At 40.1% G+C, this 19,500-nt stretch overlaps 1 protein-coding gene across 1 annotated transcript; it reads left to right on the top strand.

Moving 5' to 3' along the window:
• Positions 1–304: 304 nt before the first annotated feature.
• Positions 305–6,342, top strand: LOC105273568 (slit homolog 1 protein). The gene has a single exon (XM_011316075.1). The coding sequence runs from the start codon at positions 755–757 to the stop codon at positions 4,733–4,735; it is 3,981 nt and encodes a 1,326-aa protein (XP_011314377.1). The 5' UTR covers positions 305–754; the 3' UTR covers positions 4,736–6,342.
• Positions 6,343–19,500: the final 13,158 nt, after the last annotated feature.

Here is a 19,500-nt window from a genome sequence, read left to right as displayed (position 1 = left end):
AGACTGTCCCCCTCGTTGGGAATTGTATTCGGGGGCGAGTCTCGTTTTCTTGTATAGCCCCTCTATACCTGAGCAGGACTGGGTGTCCCTTTGGCAAAGCACCCACCGTATGAATAGGGCAACGTCATTTTGACAAGGGCTGGTTTTAATGCTTCATCTCTCTCCTTTACCCCCCACCAAAAGTACATGATTTTATGTAGTTTGGCCGTATGGTGGCGCACTGCTGCGACTGTGCGGTGGGAGCAGTTCCCCTGAAATGCCTCCACCCGTCGGCCAACATCAGCCAGTGCGAGTCCAACTTGCCGCCAGTGTGTATGGTCTCTTGAGAAATTCACTTCGTTGTAATAACGCACTGCGCTATTATGTACTCACTAAGAGATGATACGTTCGTTACCCCGTGGAACTAACAGTTATTGTACAATAAGTGCTCCCATCTACAATAAGTTTATCAAAACCGGGTAATCCCCTATTTTCCTCCACCTGAAAACTTGAGCATTGAGTTTTCGGGAGTACCAGCTGGAGGATCAATCAAAAATCCAGGGATATTTTCGATAAACAACACCGAAGGATACATGTGTTATAGATAAAAGTGTTTTACAAGTGTGATTAGCTGTGGGAAAGTTGGTAAAATGGTTGAGTGGGGATTAATGTGATAGAGGGGAGGTGTTTAAAAAATAATAAGTTTTCACTTTGGTTTTGTCGATTTGATTGGTTGGTGATCGAGCGATTGAAGGATAAAGCTGGATTATCGAAAATGGCTGTGAGATGCAGTTGTGTACGAGGGATGTATGTGATGAGGTTGAATTTGTTGTGGTTGATGATGATGGTGATGATGGTGATGATGAGGGGTGTTCGTGGCTCTTGTCACTGGTCGTCCGACGGTAATGAGACGCGCTCGGCTGTTTGTTCGCTAAGGACTCTCGATCCTTCTGGTGTAGCAGCGCTATTGCCACCCCTAGATGGTGCATTCAGATTGCGTCTTGAGTGCAGCAATGTTCATCATTTTGAGAGTGTCATATCGGGAGAGAGTTGGCACCGTTTGAGCGGTCTCCACGAGCTTTACATCGATAACTGCAAAGTCCTTAGAATACCGGAGGCTGCGTTTCAACCATTTGCCGAGCTGAAAAAATTAACATTAAGAACTAAAAATGCAGAATGGAGTATTGGACGGAATTTGGAGCTCGCTCCGGAGGCACTCGCTGGACTGCGCGAGCTTCAGACGCTTGAGATTGCCGATAGCAATCTCAGAATACTACCGAGGAACGTTCTCTGCAGTCTCAACAATCTCCAAATTCTCAATCTTACTGGAAATCAATTTCGTGAGATGAGCGAGGTTGGATTAGCCGATGCACGGGCCAATCGTGCCGATTGTCACGCTGATATACGTATACTAGATCTGTCGCACAATGAGATTAGGAATTTACCGGAGGACAGTCCATTGTCGGGTCTTAGACAACTCCAGGAACTCTATTTGCAGCACAATGGAATAGATGAAATAGCTAGTGATGCACTGACAGGACTCACCAGTTTGCGGGTATTCAATGCCAGCTACAATTCTTTGGATACACTGCCGGAAGCGCTGTTTGCTTCGACGAGGGATCTCAGAGAGATACATCTGCAGCGAAACGAGCTACGAAATCTGCCCCGGGGTATTTTTACCCGTTTGGAGCAGCTACTGGTTCTCAATCTTGCTGGTAATCGTTTAGGGAGCGATACCGTTGATGAAATGTCCTTTCTCGGTCTGATAAGGCTCATTGTCCTTGACTTGTCGTACAATTCATTATCGAGAATCGATGCGAGAATGTTCAAGGATCTATTCTTCCTCCAGATACTGGATTTACGGAATAATTCAATTACACATATTGAGAGCAATGCATTTCTCCCTCTCTACAATCTTCACACACTCGAGTTGTCGGAGAATCGTTTGCACTCGATTGGACAACAATTGTTCAACGGATTATTCGTGCTCAATCGTCTGACACTGTCTGGAAATACGATAGTAAATTTGGATCCCCTGGCATTCAAAAATTGTTCAGACCTCAAGGAACTTGACCTGAGTGGAAATGAATTGACAGCGGTCCCAGAGGCCCTTCGTGATCTCACCTTTCTGAAAACACTCGATCTCGGGGAGAACAAGATAACCGAGTTTCACAATGGCTCCTTTAGAAATCTCAATCAACTGACCGGACTGAGACTCATTGGAAACGAGATTGGTAATCTCTCCCGTGGAATGCTGTGGGACCTACCAAACCTTCAAATACTGAATCTCGCTAGAAACAAGGTCCAGCACGTTGAGAGAGATGCATTCGAACGTAACGTCCGTCTCGAGGCAATACGCCTCGATGGAAATTTCTTATCCGATATTAATGGAATATTCGCCAGTATAACGAGCCTTTTGCTCCTTAATTTATCGGAGAATCACATTGAGTGGTTCGATTACGCCTTCATCCCGAGCAATCTCAAATGGCTCGATATACACGGCAATTTCATCGAGAGCCTTGGAAATTATTATCAAATTCGTGATCTCAAAGTTCGTACACTCGATGCCAGTCACAATAGAATAACTGAACTGCCACCCCTCTCAGTGCCTGATAGTGTTGAATTACTCTTCATAAACAATAACTACATCAGTAATGTTCACGCCAATACATTCACCGGTAAAGTAAATTTAACTCGTGTTGATATGTACGCCAATATGATTGAAACAATGGAACTCGCTGCACTCAGATTGACACCAGTGCCAGAGGGTAAGTTCCTACCCGAGTTCTACATAGGTGGTAATCCTTTTAATTGCAATTGCTCGATGGATTGGCTACCAGTGATTAACAACATGAGTGCATTGCGACAGCATCCACGCGTTATGGACCTTGACAATGCAATGTGTCGTATATCCGGTCCCCGTGGTACAGCTATGGTGCCAGCATCAATGGCAAGACCGGAACAATTTCTCTGTCGTTATGAGGCACACTGTTTTGCACTGTGTCACTGCTGCGACTTCGATGCCTGTGATTGCGAAATGACATGTCCATCAAATTGCAAGTGTTATCACGATCAAACGTGGAATACTAATGTGGTTGACTGCTCGGGATTGGCAACCCAGGATATACCCCGAAAAATACCGATGGACGCAACTGAAGTATATCTCGATGGCAATGACTTTCGTGAATTGCAGAATCATGTGTTTATCGGGCGTAAAAATATGCGGGTACTCTATGTTAATGCCAGTGGTATTGAATCAATTCAGAATCGAACATTCAACGGCCTAAATAATCTACAAACTCTGCATCTAGAGGATAATAAGATTCACGAGCTTAAGGGCTTTGAATTTGAGCATTTGGTGCACCTGCGTGAGCTATACCTCCAGAATAATCTCATTGGTTTCATCGGTAATCTCACTCTACTACCGCTGAGATCACTCGAGATATTACGACTCAATGGAAATCGCCTAGTCACGTTTCCGGTTTGGCAAGTCACCCTTAATACACGTCTCGTGGAGCTGTCACTTGGTGGTAATCCGTGGTCATGTCGGTGTAAATTTCTCCAAGAATTGTCCGCCTGGGTATCTGACAATGCCCACAAGGTTATAGATTCGAGTGATGTATGGTGTTATAACAATGAGGCAAGACCAGCTTATCGTCGTCGTCTCAACGTCAATGAAACAGCCTGCTCGGATTACTTTGCTCAGGGCGGAGTAATCGAAAGCATAATGGTCTCCGATTACTTACCCATGGTAGCAGCAACCCTCTCAGCTGTACTATTACTCCTTGTAATTACGGTACTGGCATTTATATTCCGCGAGCCTGTGCGTACATGGGCATATTCACGTTACGGCATCAGATTCTGGGCTAAAACAACACAACCCGAGGACAAAGAGCGATTGTACGACGGCTACTTCTGTTACAGTCCAAAGGATGAAGACTTTGTTTTACACTCGTTGGCTGTTGAGTTGGAGCATGGACCAAGTGGATTACGTTTGTGCCTTCATCATCGTGACCTACCTTGTCTACGTGCTGCTGCACCAGTTGTATTGGAAGCAGCTGAGGCATCTAAGCGAGTTGTAATAGTACTGACGAGAAATTTCTTGCAGACTGAGTGGTCGCGTTTTGAATTTCGTGCTGCTGTACACGAAGCCCTGAGGGGTCGTCCAGGTCAGCTAGTTGTCGTGCAGGCTGGACCTGTCACACCTGAGGCGGAAGCTGATCCGGAACTGAGGCCTTATTTGCGAACAGCTACAACACTCAGATGGGGTGAAAAACGTTTCTGGGAGAGATTGAGATTTGCAATGCCACCGGGTGATGCACTCAGGCGAAAATCATCATCACTGTACAGGAGAAATGTTAATACGTATACGTTGGAGGGACGACCCGAGAAGGAGACAGCGACGTTGCGTGTACATGGCCATATACCTGGCCATCATCATCCGTTGTTCAAGGATGCACCGGAATTGTTGCAAGCACCACCAGCCTACTCCAGTACGGCAACCCTTGGTCACAATAATCAAGTTAGACTCGAGCCAGGTGGTCGTGATACCCCGGTGAGCTCGGCGGCAAGTCCAAGCCCCAGGCTAACAATGAATCGTGCCTACCAGGAAGGACCTTTGGATGCTATCAATGAGAGCAGGAGACCACTATCTGAGCACATTTACTCTTCCATTGATTCGGATTATTCGACACTCGAGAGAAATGCTTGGAGACAGCAGCAGCCACCACCACCAGGCCAGGCATATCTTGTGTAACTTCCAGTTGATGAGGATGAGATTGTGCGGAGGGTCCGTATGTCTCTCGGACTTAGATTCAATGAACCCTCGGACTGTTATCTAGTGTAGTGCAACGATGTGGATTATTATGTGTGAACAATTGCTTTTTTGTCGATTGTCATGGCAAATCCAGCGGTAGATTATCCCTTCTGTTATAGATATAACACTTTGGAATACTCGTCGTTCACACCGGCGTCTAGTCAAAGGGAATTGTCTTGGCTCGTGACGTCACAGGTGGACAATTTCATTGTTACGAGGGATATGGTCAGAGGCAAGTGGTTGTGAACTTCTAGAGCTCCAAGTGTTTTCACAAAATCCAGTGAATCGAAACGGTTGTGTGTTCTCTATCTAATAATCGTTATAAGTATTCACCATCCTATCGATTTTTCATTCGCTCTCTTCCACTGTGTCTATTGTGATATTGTTTACTGTATTCTTACTGTATTCCTTTTTTTTATTTCAAACTTTTGTACGACCATGGAACTGGATTCTTAACCAGGGTGTAGAGATATTGTGCTCAATACTTGAAACATTTTTTTTTCATTTTGGTTTGAGGGGCTTTTATTGAGTGAGAGAAAGGGTTAATTAATTAGCATTTTTTTTTGTTCGCTGGCTTCAAAGGACTGATTTCTTTTTACTCATTAGTCGAACACCTTCGATCTTTAATTAAAAACGTAGAAGCGTAATATTGGGTTCATATGCTCGCTCTAGCGTTTTTCATTGAAATTTTGAATGAAAAGGGTGAGAAAATCCCGTGGATTTTCACGGAATGTCGATGTATGTTTTTTTTTATCCAATAAATTCTGTCGTCTGCCCGCCCTCAGTTTACGAAATTATAATCCGTTCGTTATTCTTTTTTTTTGTAAGATTGTAATGTACCGATGGCCTACCTCGCCAATGACTAAATAACTTAAAAACAAAACATGATATTATTTACTTAATTAATGAACTTGCTTAACGAAATAGTCACGGGTCTTGCGAGAGCATCCAGCGTGACTCGGCTGTAAATATTTACTCCTCTATATATAATATATATACGAAAACTGTATAAATTTTCCGATAAAATAATGTTCGTAATGAGACGAGTGCAGTATGAGAGCGATAGCGCTAAAAAAATATTTGACAAGAGAGCAACAGTGACGCGTGAAAGAGGAGGGTGGAGGGGATTGAGGGGAATAATGAGAATGTAGTTAGGCAATGTTTTATAATTTTATATGACTGAATAGCAAGGAAGAAGAAAAAATTAGTATGAGAGAGATGTATGATATGTACATATGTAACAAATTTTTGCCTGATGTAAGATATACTCGCCATAAAAAACAAGAAAAATTATCCGAGATGAACTATTACTAAATAAATAAATGTAAATCAGATTTAAAGTCAGAGAGAAAAAAAAACAGCAGATAAGAGTGACAAAATTGTTCAACAAAAAATACGTATAAACGCTCTTATACGATCTAAACTAAACCCTAAATTAAAATTGAAGAATGATGGAGAAAACCTATGTTGTACATTTGCTATACTTCAATTATTTAAATCATGTGAATAAATTTATAACTTACGTTATCGTTTCAATTTAAATTAAAAACAAAATGCATTGAGTCAATTAATTTGTTCATTCGCCAACACGTAATTACCATATCCCATCACGCATCCTTTAATCCATTCCGGCAATAGGAATGAAGAGAGGAGAAAAAGAAAAAGAAAAAAAAAAACAATAGCCACAAATTATGGGTTATACGTCGGTGGAAGGAAGATGGAGGATGGGGTACATAGGGATGAGAAAATGGAATTGTAACTCCCTAGTAATTCATCGGATCTACCTCTTGTTGTCTTTCTCACACTCACTCGTTTCCCTTCTTCTCTTTCTTTTCAATTGAAAACAATGGAGAGTACATACTCGCTAGTCGACTAATTGGAACTGGCAAGTTGAGACGTCAAATCATTGTTGTCATAATTAATCACAAAGTTCGATCGGAATTCCGATGTTAGTTTAGTTCAGCACTTGGGGGGCGGGTTGTGTGCCTCATATTCCTGCGACTGTGATGAGTCTCACTGGTGACTGTACAACCCGTGGAAACACATTTCTATTCTCATTACAATGAGGATAATGGGGCCAAAACGATACACGTACACGCATAGAAATTGTACCGAGGTATGGGGGAGGCAACTGGAGCTACGGTGCATCGATCGTTGCAACTCGGCATGCGGTGGTGCGCACGTTCATTATTCAAGTACTCATCCTATCCCTTTTTTTTTCACTCTTCCTCTCGACTCACAACTGCCCTTTCATCGTCTGTAACCTTCTCACCCTGCTGGGGACACTACCCCATTGTTGATAAAATATTGACATTTCATGCGGAGAATCTCAAAAAACTATTTTTCATTCAATTCGGAATTCGCAATTCATAAAAAAATTTTCGCTACTTCGTCAGAGTGTCAATTGAATAAATTGTCAGTTCATGTGGGGCTGAGTTTGAGTTCAATCAAAGATTTGAGAATTTTTGCATTTTTTGTATGGGAAGTTTCAATATTTTTATTTTATTTTTCAAAAAATAAATAATCGCTATTTCGCAGTGTGGATTTTTCCATAAATATTGTCGGTTTGACGGAAGACGAAGACAGATTCTCGGTGGAGTCACGGCAATCGTTAGGAATCGGTGGAACGGTTTCTCTACGATTGAATGAATCGTTATGAGGCGAGGCCATTATCAGAGGATAGAACCATTTTTCTCCGGTTTTTTTTTTATTCCTCGGTTGAGAGATGGAGTCGGAGGTTGGTGTGATAGACAAATATCCATTTTTCGGGGGGGAAAAATGATTGGAGGAGAACACGTAAAAGCATCATTGTGAAGCGAATGGCGTAATGGGGTCAAAAGTGTGTATTGGAATGGAGATAAACCGGAGTGTGGGTTAATGTTTGGGAGATTTCTATAAGCTCTCGGTTTTTTTCCGGATTGAAAATTGGGAAAACGAATCTCATTGACAAGTTGCAAGCACTCCACTATTGGAAAACGAAAATACTCTTTCGTTTTTTCAACTCGCATTTCCAACAAATTCAAAGCGCCTATTTTGTAGCTTTTTTCTTACCGTTCTTTGAAAATTTTAATAAATAAGTTTGTTGGATAAATGACATAATTAAAATATTTATGTGACTCAAGTATCATTTTTCTAGGTGTGGAGACGAGAATTTTAAAGAGTTTATTTTTTTGTCTTCCTCTAATGATGATTGCGGTAGTTTCGGTTAGGTGAATGTCCCAACGCTAGCTTGCCACTTAACCCAATGAGATTTCATGGATTATGATCATTAGAATTAATTTTTGAAACAAGCACGAGTTGTATCATCACCTCATTAACCGTCCGAAGAAATAAATCTCCTGACAAGAGGACTGGTGATTTCCAATTGGTAAATCGATCCTGACGTAATCCATGGGGAGAAATATTCAATAAAAATTACGTGTCTTTTCCTCAATTTCGAAACCGTTGTAGAAAATTTTACGGAACTGTCACGTAATTTTTATCTGAAGTCACATAATTTTTCTGCGGTGTACCGTAATTTTTATCTGAATTATCTGTGAAAAATGACGATACCCCCACTTAAATTTTTCGATTCGATTCCGTAATCGTTTACACGAACTAAAAGTTCCGTAATTTCCACTAAATATTTCCCTCCATGCGATCTCTATAAAAAAAAACCAGACCCAACAAAAAGTTCGTCCAAAAAATTTCCAAAATAATTATCCCACATCAACAAAAATATTGCAAAAATTTCTCAATTTTCTATCGAATAAATTAATTGGTTGCCCCAATACAATCATTTCAATAAATGAAAATCCATAATATCCTTTTTTTCTGATTATTACGAGAAGTGACAATGAGAATGTCGGAATGTTCTGATTGTGAGAAAGTATGGGGATGGGACTGGTTGGTTATGGCATTCGTTAAAAATAATAAAAATGAGGACAGATGACAGGTGGACCACCTTCGTATATCCATGAATTACATAAATAAACGCTAGTTAACATCGGGGACCGGAGGGTACATACTGATAGCATCTCTTCTCACGTCTTCCAGTTGTCCGTAGGGCAGAGCCGCGTGCTCGTTCCGCAGACCATGGGACCACAAATTCACCTCAGTGAGGTTGAAACTTCGTTACAACATGACTGTCATGTGTGTGTTTCATTTGTAGAGCTGCGTATGACTCCCTCACAGGCACGTACAGCTGTTAAAAAAAAGGCATCACTACTTGAATGTCACTCTGTACGCTAGTCCTCATGCATAATCGCTTTAGTTGTGGCTTTTCTCCCTCTCTCTCTCTCTCTCTCTCTCTCTCTCTCTCTCTCCTTCTCTCTCTCCCTCTCTCTCTCCCTCTCTCTCTCCCTCTTCTCTCTTATTTTTTTTATTTATGGAATGTTTTTAACCCCGAGACTTCTCGCTGGTTTTGAGGATCTCGTGATAGAGATCATCAGTGTTATTTTAATGATCCACGGATAAGGAAGTGGAATACATTCCTTTTAGGTTTCGGGATAATGGCAGTCTTTTGTGGGATTCTCGGTGAGATTGAATTGTAATGAGGTCGGAGGAGAATACAGACTTGTTGTCCGTTGAAATGACGATTCAATAAATTCTCAGATTTTGTCTCGTAGTTTTTTTTTCCACGTCCAGACACATACTCCGATAATTATGTTGTCGAGCATTTTTGCAATTTTTTTATTTTCGCGTCACCTAAGGGAATCTACAGAAAAAAAATTTTTTTAATTACCTACCGAAATTATAAATTGAGTATAAAAAAAGGCTCTCCTGTAAATAGAGACGTAATCAATTTAATATGGAAGGAATGAAAAAAAATTTCCTAAAATCTGAATTTTTACGCGTGGGCAGTCCCATTACGATGTACTTATCGTGCAATTGTTCCTGAAATGAAGGAACAATGTGGCCTCAATTTCATATCGCTGAAATTGAGAAAGAAAGTTTCATGAATGTAGTGCCTCGTAAAAAATTCATAAATCTACATATACTCAGGAGAATGACTCTATGAGTGATGTTGGGTGAAAATACTTGCAGTGTTCGGGTTGGCATATGAGATCACGGAGTTGGAAAAGTTTTTCGTGAGGCATCTATAGAGCACACTTTGCCCTCATCTCCCCCTGTCCCCCTGGCTGCCTCCCTCCCCATGCCCCTGCCTTTTGACATGGGAATTTCTTAACTTTCCGAAGCATTCAGCGCAAGTAGTTTTGGAACGGTATACGCCCCATGCTCCACTGTCGAGTTGGGTGGAAATTGTTGGCTTTTCAGCCACAGCAAGAAACTTCGTTCCAGGCACACATATATTTGACCTCATGATATTATTCAAGAGAAGTAGAGAGTATGTATGTATTACTGTGAAAACGCCGACGAAAATAGAAGGGAGGTGCTTTTGAAATTCAGTTGACGGAATCTTGGAGATAGTCCGCCCAAGATAGAAATCAAAATGAGTTGTTGCACTGATTTACGATTTTTTTCATTCCACAAATAGCAGCACAAGATGAATCAATTATGAAAATATCCCCAACGTAATTAACAACAATAATAGATAGCATAATTAAATTGTGCACGACTGCGCGGAAATAAATGGTTGAATTTATCCTCATGTCGTAACAAATGAAAAAAATTAAAATAAAAATGAAATTGATAAAAGGTACGAGTTTATTCCACCAAAAACCACGAGATTGAAAAATGTTGATCCATCCCGAATTACGCATCCCCATAAAATCGTGACAACCCGAGGACCATAACCCACTCAACGATTCAGGGTATTCTTCGGTGCTGGAAACTTCGACAAAAATTTGCCAGTACAAAACGATAATAACAAAGTCAAACACCATGCATTAAACATGGCACTTGTACCCGGAAAATATAGATATATCCGCGCAGGTTCATATTTACCCGCGGCATAAGTGTTTGTTAAATGTATTATCCACTCATCGTAAAAAAATAGCTCTATGTGTGTTGACACAGGCTTTTTCAGTGGTGAAGAAAAAGTGAATGAAAAAAGAAAGATGAAAAAAAAAAAAGAGCGGTTGGTACAGCGTCGGAGGAGGCAAAGGTGTGTGCGATCCCCAGGCGTTCTCCATTGACTGGAATACGAAGAGAGACAGAATGAGTGGATTTTTCATCGATAAGTGGTGGTACCCAGGCCCTTGCCATTGTTCACACACTGGCGGAGCATTGGCAATAGACCGGGGGATGATCGAGCGTTCCCCTCATGTTCCCAGAGCGGTACACGCGCCCGAATCGAATCAAGGGTAGAAAAGTGGAAGTTGACTCGAACCCACGTGACGAATCAAAATGAACGAATGACACAGAACCCCAGGCAGTTGCTGTCAATTTCCTTCCTTCTGTCGCACTCCTTGGAATTTTTCTTCTCTTTTATTTTTTATTTAAAATAATTTGGCGTATCGCACCAGCCTTTTCTGACATCCTGGAAATCACCGCGCGGCGGGTGTATACGCGTTATATACCAATTTCGGACTCTTTATTATATCGTATTTGACTAAGTTTTTTTCACAGCTCCTTCGAATTCGTCACGCGACGTGACACCAGCTGCCGCGTACCATCAAATACGATTTTTTTTTCCTCTCTCTCTCTCAACTTACTTTTTCGTTTTTTAATAACCATAAAATCGCGGCAGCTGTCGCACACACCGAGGAGAAAAATACATGGAGGCCTTCCTTCTTATCGCAATAACCCCTCGCGTGGAATAACAATAACGATATCGCGTTATATGTAGAAAACGCTGGATCGATAGTCCAGCTAGATGTTTTTTTTCTTTTTTTTTTCATACATATAAGCAAAGGATAACGTGCTCTCTGGTGTACGTGTGGGGTAATGTATGTTCGTGAGAACGTGTCTTATTTTATTCGACATTTTAGCAATTTACTTTTTGACGTTTTTAATTTCTCGACTTTGTTTCCCTTTATTTTTTTTTTTTATTTCCCCCTGGAGTTATCGTGATGGGGTTGGAAAATGCGATGGAGATATCTAGGTGTAAATTTTTCGAGCAGTAAATATTAATGAAGTGACGGTAATGAGTGACCGGGGCTGACCGTGTGGAAAATAGGGGGGTGAAAAAAAATAAAAGCTCAGAAGTTAATGTGAACCTGGAGTTAACTCGTGTCTTGTTTTTGCAGCTACACTTGACGCACACAGCGCTCCTTAACGTATTGAACTATAATCGATTATCCACCAAATAAGTGATGTGAAAAAAAATATCTTCAACCCCCTGTGTTTGTTCAGTGCGAGGGGGAGATTTAGGGATAGGGGGCTCCTCTCCCCATTGTACTTCACGATGATAATAATGGACGCACGCAGAATTGTTAATGGTCTCTCTCTCTGGACGAAGAGGAGAATTCAATAAAAATTAGCAGAAAAAAAAGCAGAAAGTTTACCCCTGGAAATGAAATTTATGAGCGGAGCAAAATTGAACAAATAAACATGTAGTTCTATTTTGTAACCCCTTATTTGGACGCGCACCCTTTAGCCATCAGATTTCACTCCTTCGGGAAAATAACGCGAAACTTTCGTACTCCAGTCACAGATAAACCGGAGATTCATCAAATTCTCCGTATCAGATTTCTCGTCCTCCATTCCCACAAAAAAAAAAACCAGAAAGCGATTCTCCATTGCGAATTACGTGAACAGTTCCGTAATTTTTGCAATCTCTCTTCATGTGCCAACTGTGCGTGGCCGCACGCTCAAGCAATATTTCCCGATATATTCCGGCCTCTTTTCATTCGCGTTGAATTTTCTTCATAAAAATTTCGTTACTACCGTGTGCTCTCATATACTCGCATAATTAATGTAATTAAAACCGGTGAAACCTCGTAACTCCAGGCCACTAAATTGCACAGCGGAATTGGAGACCAGTGGGCTAAATAATTGCTCATTCTGTATGTATTTTTGTGTCGAAGAATGGAGAATTGGGGGGATGACGGGAGTGAAATGATACAAATGGGGGAAAAAGTTGTATTGTCGGGGGTTATTACTTTGCTCCACATATCAACGTATTTTCCGAATAACTCTCCACCCACTGTTTTTACGTTTCTATTGGCCGTGTAATGCAAATTAATGCGGAAATCGTATGAATTCGTGCGCTCACATATTCCAAGCCGTGTTCTCTCCATCCGACTAATATATACCTCTCGCAACTGCCCTGTGCTCATACCACATATTAACATTGGACTTTTGCATTCGCTTACTCATTATTTACGGCTTACCTCATTGTTTCGTGTGCCCCATTCAAGACCCGAGGAATTACCCGGCATCCCCATTGTCTCTCGTGGAAAAATCGAGGGGAGGGGGAAGGACATACTTTTCCACGGACAAACGGTTTTTTGTAATGTAATCATTTTGTGAGTGCTCCACTGTTTACTTGGATGAGGGAGGCACTTGATATGTAGATGTATGCAGCACTTGCTTCATTCACAACTTTTCAAGGATATTGTTTTTTCTTCCGTCTGACACAAATACAATATTTTAAAAAATTGTTGATTAAATTTTTTTTTTATTGAAAAATGTTATAAACGCGCAAAAAAGCTGCCATTCGCAAGCAAGTGATAGGCAATTATAGAAAAATTTGTTGTTTATTTTTTAATGTATTTTCATTATGGAGCAGGTGGAATTTTGCATGCCCCGAATGCTAGTCGAAGTGAAAAATGAAAAATTCAAGAGCTCATTTTTCTCAGCGGGAATATGAGTAAAATGAACAAGCGACTGATATTAAACACTGTCAAAACGTCTTGAATATTCTCTCGGCATAATATCTCAATATGATAAAGTGGTCTTGCCTCATGTACCTGATTCGCCACTCACTAAAGCGAAGGACATCCTGTGAAGGTTCTTATCCCACTTTTTACTGAGATAATTATTCCAGTACGTGGCAGTGCCCCTGTAGAGCATGTGCAGTCAACAAACTGTTTATAACGTCGTAAATATAAGGACTAACTTCACCTGAACGGAGATAGGAAGATAGGAGGACTATAGCACCATTTACCAGGGAAAATGGATATTGAATATTTTCAGGTTGAATTGTATGTACACCAGGTACAATCTGTTGGCGATCGGGAGGAAGAATAAAACATGAGTTTTCCGTGTAAACTCCCGTGTTTCATGTAACCACTAAAATCGAGGGTAAAAATTGCTGTAACGCGCTCGTAAATTGGAATATTTTCGAGTCATTATCATGTGAACTGTTCACCCATCGCTCGCTCTACATATATTCTCGTGAGAATAGAAGGGGGTGTGTCTGGTTGGAAATTTATACTGAAATTTACCTTGTTGGATAGTAATCGAGTTGACTGTTACAATTTTGTATGAATTTTTCATGGAAAATTCATTCCAAAATAGAGTGAAATTTTTTCAACAATCGCATCCTGTCATCAAGTACTTCACAATCATGGGAAAGAAAGTGTCGAGTCGAAGTTGCGGAGATGATCGGAAAATTAGAGAAAAATTATTATTATTATCGCGCGGTTTTAATGCACTTTTAGAAACTCATTGGTATTCAGTAAAAAAGTCATCAGAATTTCCAATTATACAAGTGTGAACTCAATTTCAATGGAAATGATAATAGATTTTCTCAAATAAATGTCAAGTCACTGTCTTTAGCGAAAATATCAAATTTCTTAACTTTAAATTTCAAGTATAATTTTGTAATAAGGGATTAACAATGCGATATCTCGAGAGAGAATCTAAAATTATCGTATTGATTTTCATTAAGTTCTTATAATTCTCTGAAAGGGGTTTTCCACTGGCACTTGATGTTCCTCTTGATTAAATAGTATAAAAAAGTTATCAGAATTTCCAATTATACAAGTGTGAACTCAATTTCAGTGGAAATAATAATGGATTTTCTCAAATAAATGTCAAGTCACTGTCTTTATCGAAAATATCAAATTTCTTAACTTGAAATTTCAAGTATAATTTTGTAATAAGGGATGAACAATGCGATATCTCGAGAGAGAATCTACAATTGTCGTATTGATTTTCATTAGAGTTCTTATAATTCTCTAAAACGGGTTTTCCATTGGCACTTGATGTTCCTCTTGATTAAATAGTATGGGGCTATTGTGTACGTGCTTGGGAAGGTAAATATGGTTGAGTGGCGCACTCACATGAGTCGTATGTGCACCGTATGTACGAGGGCAAGTTGGTTACAATTTATTTATCGTGTGGGCCATACACCGGGAAGGAGTAACTCTCGAACCTCATTCAACGATTCTTCTTGTTCGAGAAGTTGAGGAGATTAAATATTTCATGGGATCGATGTTTGTTACAATTTTCCAGAGAAAATTGTGTAAGTCGATTCTTCCATACAAATTCACAAAAAATGTTTTTTAAATATTGACCATTTTTTTATAAAATAACATTCGAATTATGAAGCATAAGCCCATATTTTCCAATAATCGCACAACGATGAACCAATTATTTTCCATAATAATAACAATAAAAATCTATAGCACTATATTTCTGCCGTAATCCACCGATAAACGACCGATGTATTGACCACACTCAATAAATAATTCATCCATCTGTTGATGTCAGAAAACGTGTGATAATTCTTTCACTTCGTGTGCAATCGATGCAATTATTTATAATTGAAAATTAGAATTGTGTGGGAATTTTCATTGATCGCTGATGAAGAACTCGAGTTTTTTTGTTTGAAATTTCATGTGTAATTATCCAACAGCGTACACGGTGATAAATAATCCATAAAAATGACGTAGATTTTTTATAATTGTATCACTTAATGTATATTTCGTGTATATATTTGTGTAGTGGGATTTTCTATTGGATATTCAAAATTCCTATAATAGCCATCTCTGTAGTTCATCGTTTCATGGAGAAGCAAGCATGAGCTCGCAGTTGAACGAGCTCAACTGTTTAGTTTCTAACCCATCAACAGCATTGTCGGTACGAAATGGGAATACGAAGGCGCATTGGCTATTCAACCTGACAACAATGCATTCTGAAATTTCCCAACTTGATCCTGGATATTTGATGCACCGATTCCAACCGGGGTATTAGCTCAAACGCTCTCCAGGGGGAGAATGACGCTTAGGAATTTCCCTTACTCTATGATTTCATCGCTAATTACTCCATCTATCCACAGGGAATACAAGAAACCTCCATTTCCACTATTTTCCTCACGACTTTTCCGGAATTTTTCCCGCACAATTGCTCAATCATTGAAAATTTTTCAACAATTAATGAAATTAAATTACTACAAATCACAAAATTGTTGTCTTTTTGGAGTTGAAAATGTTGTAATATCATTGTAAAAGAAAAATTGTCCAGTAAAAGAAAAATTCTTGAGAAAAATGTCGGAGTTATTGAAATTAAAACTCTGGTAATTTGGGGTAAAATTCACAGAGATTTCTGGTTAAATTTCCGGGGGATTTATACGAAAATGTGGGATTAATAGGATAAAAATTCACGTGTTACTCAATAAACTTTTCAATGCCGACACTGGAATTTTGCCCTAGCTGGCAATTGACATTTTATGTCCCTTTTCCCGTGCGGGTACTAAAATTCTTTTAAAGAATTTGTTTCCGTGTAGTTAACTGGTCGTCATGGAATTCCAATTTTTTCAACCAGAAAAAATACAATTCCACATAAATTCTCAATATAGTATTCTCAACTTTTCCATTGACGATAAATAAAGTGCGCATTCGGTCTCGTAAAAGAAATCACGCAATCGACCCCGACAACGACAACATCTTGAATAAAGGGAACGAATCTAGATGGATAAGAAAAACATACAACGTTCGGTCTCTTGCATTTTGTATCACCGAAGTGACCCTTTTTTTCCCTGGCTATAGCCCTGTCCAACACAAGAGTGCTACTCTGAGAGTCCGACGTCTTCAATAATTACCGTCTCTGGTAGTACACTCACTATTACAAGTACACTGACCACAGTCCAACTCGACTTTTACCTTTCCTCCCCAAAATAACTCCACTCTGCGACTATTCAATAATTCCCACTGGAAAAATTTATTGAAAATTACCCACACTAAACCCGCCCACACAAAACATCACACTGAATCATCAAAAAATATATTGGACACCAACACACTCAATAATGACATAGAGATCACTCCGATGGAATTTTTTCTAAATTAGCAGGAACGGGTAGTTTTTCCCACTGGAAATTTACAAGAAATTCTCACGTCAATATTGAAAGTTTTGAAGATTTTCGCCGTGTGTTCGCCGTGTGGACAAGTCCAGCCTCCAGATCCCCCAATGGGGATGAAAAGGGATGGAGATCGATGAAAGCCGGGAGTTTAAAGAGAACCGCAGAAGTAGACGCTGATCCCTCCGTCGTCCTCCGGTTTTTCGTCCGGAAAGAGAGACTATTATTCGCGGAATAGAACCTCTCCGCGATGCAGAATTCGGGGTTGAGGGGTGGTTTTTGAAGAGGGTGGGGCCAATGTTATTTTCTGATAGCGGAGTTTGACGATGGCCAGCCATGTATGCACGATAATGCCACGAGCGCTCGATGTAAAACCGGAAGTTGGATAAATCGAGTGACATAGAAAGAGGAAAAGAGAAGCGACTAGGGTTTAGTTTAGGGGACAGTGGTGAATATAGTTGGAGGTTTTGAACGGGAGAAAAGCCAGCTGGGCGAGTCCAGTGAGTCGAAGGCACGGGACTTGGGAGTGAGAGCCCACTCATCTGTCCGGCGCGGGTTTTGAGTTCGTTGAACCGTTACGTTTCCCTTGCACTTGTCCGGCATTAAACCCAGTACGAGGAATGTGCTTTAGAGTGGAAAACTCCATCACTCCTATTCAAACTTTAAATAAAAAAATTACTCATTTCTCATTTTACCAAATTCATCAATTTTTCATGCTCTTCCACATTCCACCCAAAATTACTAGTTTATTTTTATTTTTTTTTACAGATTGTTAATCGGATTGACAAGAAAAAAATGTATCTCACACAGTTTTATCAGCTGCAATTATTCTGACGTTGTATGAATTTTTAAAAAATTCATAGGTCAAAAGATTTATGAAACAGATTCGAAATTCGCAATTTGATATACCGGATTTTTTGAACATCTATCTTTTTACCATATTATTATTATTATTATTATTATTATTATTATTATTATTATTATTATTATTATTATTATTATTATTATTATTATTATTAATTTTGAAATGATTTTATTGCGGTAGTAAAAGTTTTCTGGGATCAAGAGGTGAGCGAAATAAAAATCGGGCGGGTTAAAAAGTTGAATTGCTCGTTGTTTTGATTATTCGGAGGGTTGACGGGTTTGGGAGGGTTGGAATTGAGGGATTTTGGGAGGGCTTTGCGGTTGTTTGCGGTGGGGGATGGGATTTTGGGCTCATGTGGATCGCGTTAGGGACTGGGGAAACGTCTACGTTTCAACGCCGAAGTTACACAAAGATTATAACGCGTGTGGTAGTCGCTGACATGTGAGGAGTGCATGCAGAGAAATATAATGTTCATGTGCACATGCAAACAGCCGTCCGCGAGAGGGACGACGAAGCCTTGCAATGATCGGCTTAACTTCAACGGGAAAAGAAACCGCGCGAGTGGAAGAAAAAAATGAGACGAGCGTGCGATTTGTTTTTTTTTTTTAACGGATGGAGATGATCCTTTTCTAAAAAGGGTAGAGCTCCATATCAAAAATTTTGAATGCAATCGAAATCTCGCAAGCGTTTCATAAGTTCATTAGTTATTATTTTAATTGCAAACGCTAATTTGATGGAAAAATTGGAAAAATTGGAAAAATTATTGTACCATGAATGAACAAAATGCATCATTCGCTTTCCGCGCACACAAGTGTTTTAACAAATCGTCATTGAGCAAAGGAGGAGTTGCAGGATTTTTAAAAAAGTCCAACAAGTCCACGTGTCAAGGGTGGCTGAGTAATTAACTAATTGGATTGGGGGTGGGTCTGCTGAGAATTGTTTTGCGATGAGGAAATTAGAATAAGTGTGAGTGCGCAAAAAAACAATTTGCAGAGGCAACAGACTGTAAATATGTAAAGCAAATTTGTGAATTTCGGAAAAAATAGCGTAGAAGAGTGGAAAGTTTAAAAAAAGGATAATAAATCAGTAATAATAATAAATAATTTTATTTTTACGGTCGCATCGAGCGCGTGGTGGGGGCAGTAGTATATAGCCCGATTCTCCTATAATTCGTTTCCCCTACAGCCCCATGCACGCGATTAAAACGGGAATCTACTGTAATTTTAATTCAAATTTTGCGCAAGATTTCCGCCTGGCTCGGGTTTTTATTTCCTCATCCATTTAAATTCAGGGTAGGACAGAGTAGGACACATCGGAGAGAGGGAATAGTTGGGTTATGGGATCTCTCTGGAAAGGGGTTAGACCACCGGTCACGTTAATGGCGGAAGGTGAACTAGACCGATCGTGGCCAGTGAGGGGTGGAGAGTGTAGACGAATCACCCGTCGTGGATGATTTTCCAGTTCGTTGAATCAAACTCTACGTTAACCCTCACTCCACCCCACACATTTGCCCGATCCCCTGCGAAAATCACACTGGAATGCCGAGCGATAGAGAAAGATGGAAAGTCAGTGGATCCATTGCTCTTGGGTGCACTGCGTTAATTTGGAATTTCAGAGCGTTCGTTTGTGTCACAATAGGATGAGAGAGACCAGAGGGGATGATGAGGGAGAAGTCGAACGAGCGCATTTATACACTATCCGTTCAGCTCT

This window comes from Fopius arisanus, unplaced genomic scaffold, assembly GCF_000806365.1.
Source record: "Fopius arisanus strain USDA-PBARC FA_bdor unplaced genomic scaffold, ASM80636v1 scaffold00006, whole genome shotgun sequence".
In the NCBI taxonomy this organism is placed as follows: Eukaryota; Metazoa; Arthropoda; class Insecta; order Hymenoptera; family Braconidae; genus Fopius; species Fopius arisanus.
The sequence above is the reverse complement of the archived record's forward strand: the minus strand, read 5'-3'. Positions and strand labels throughout refer to the sequence as shown.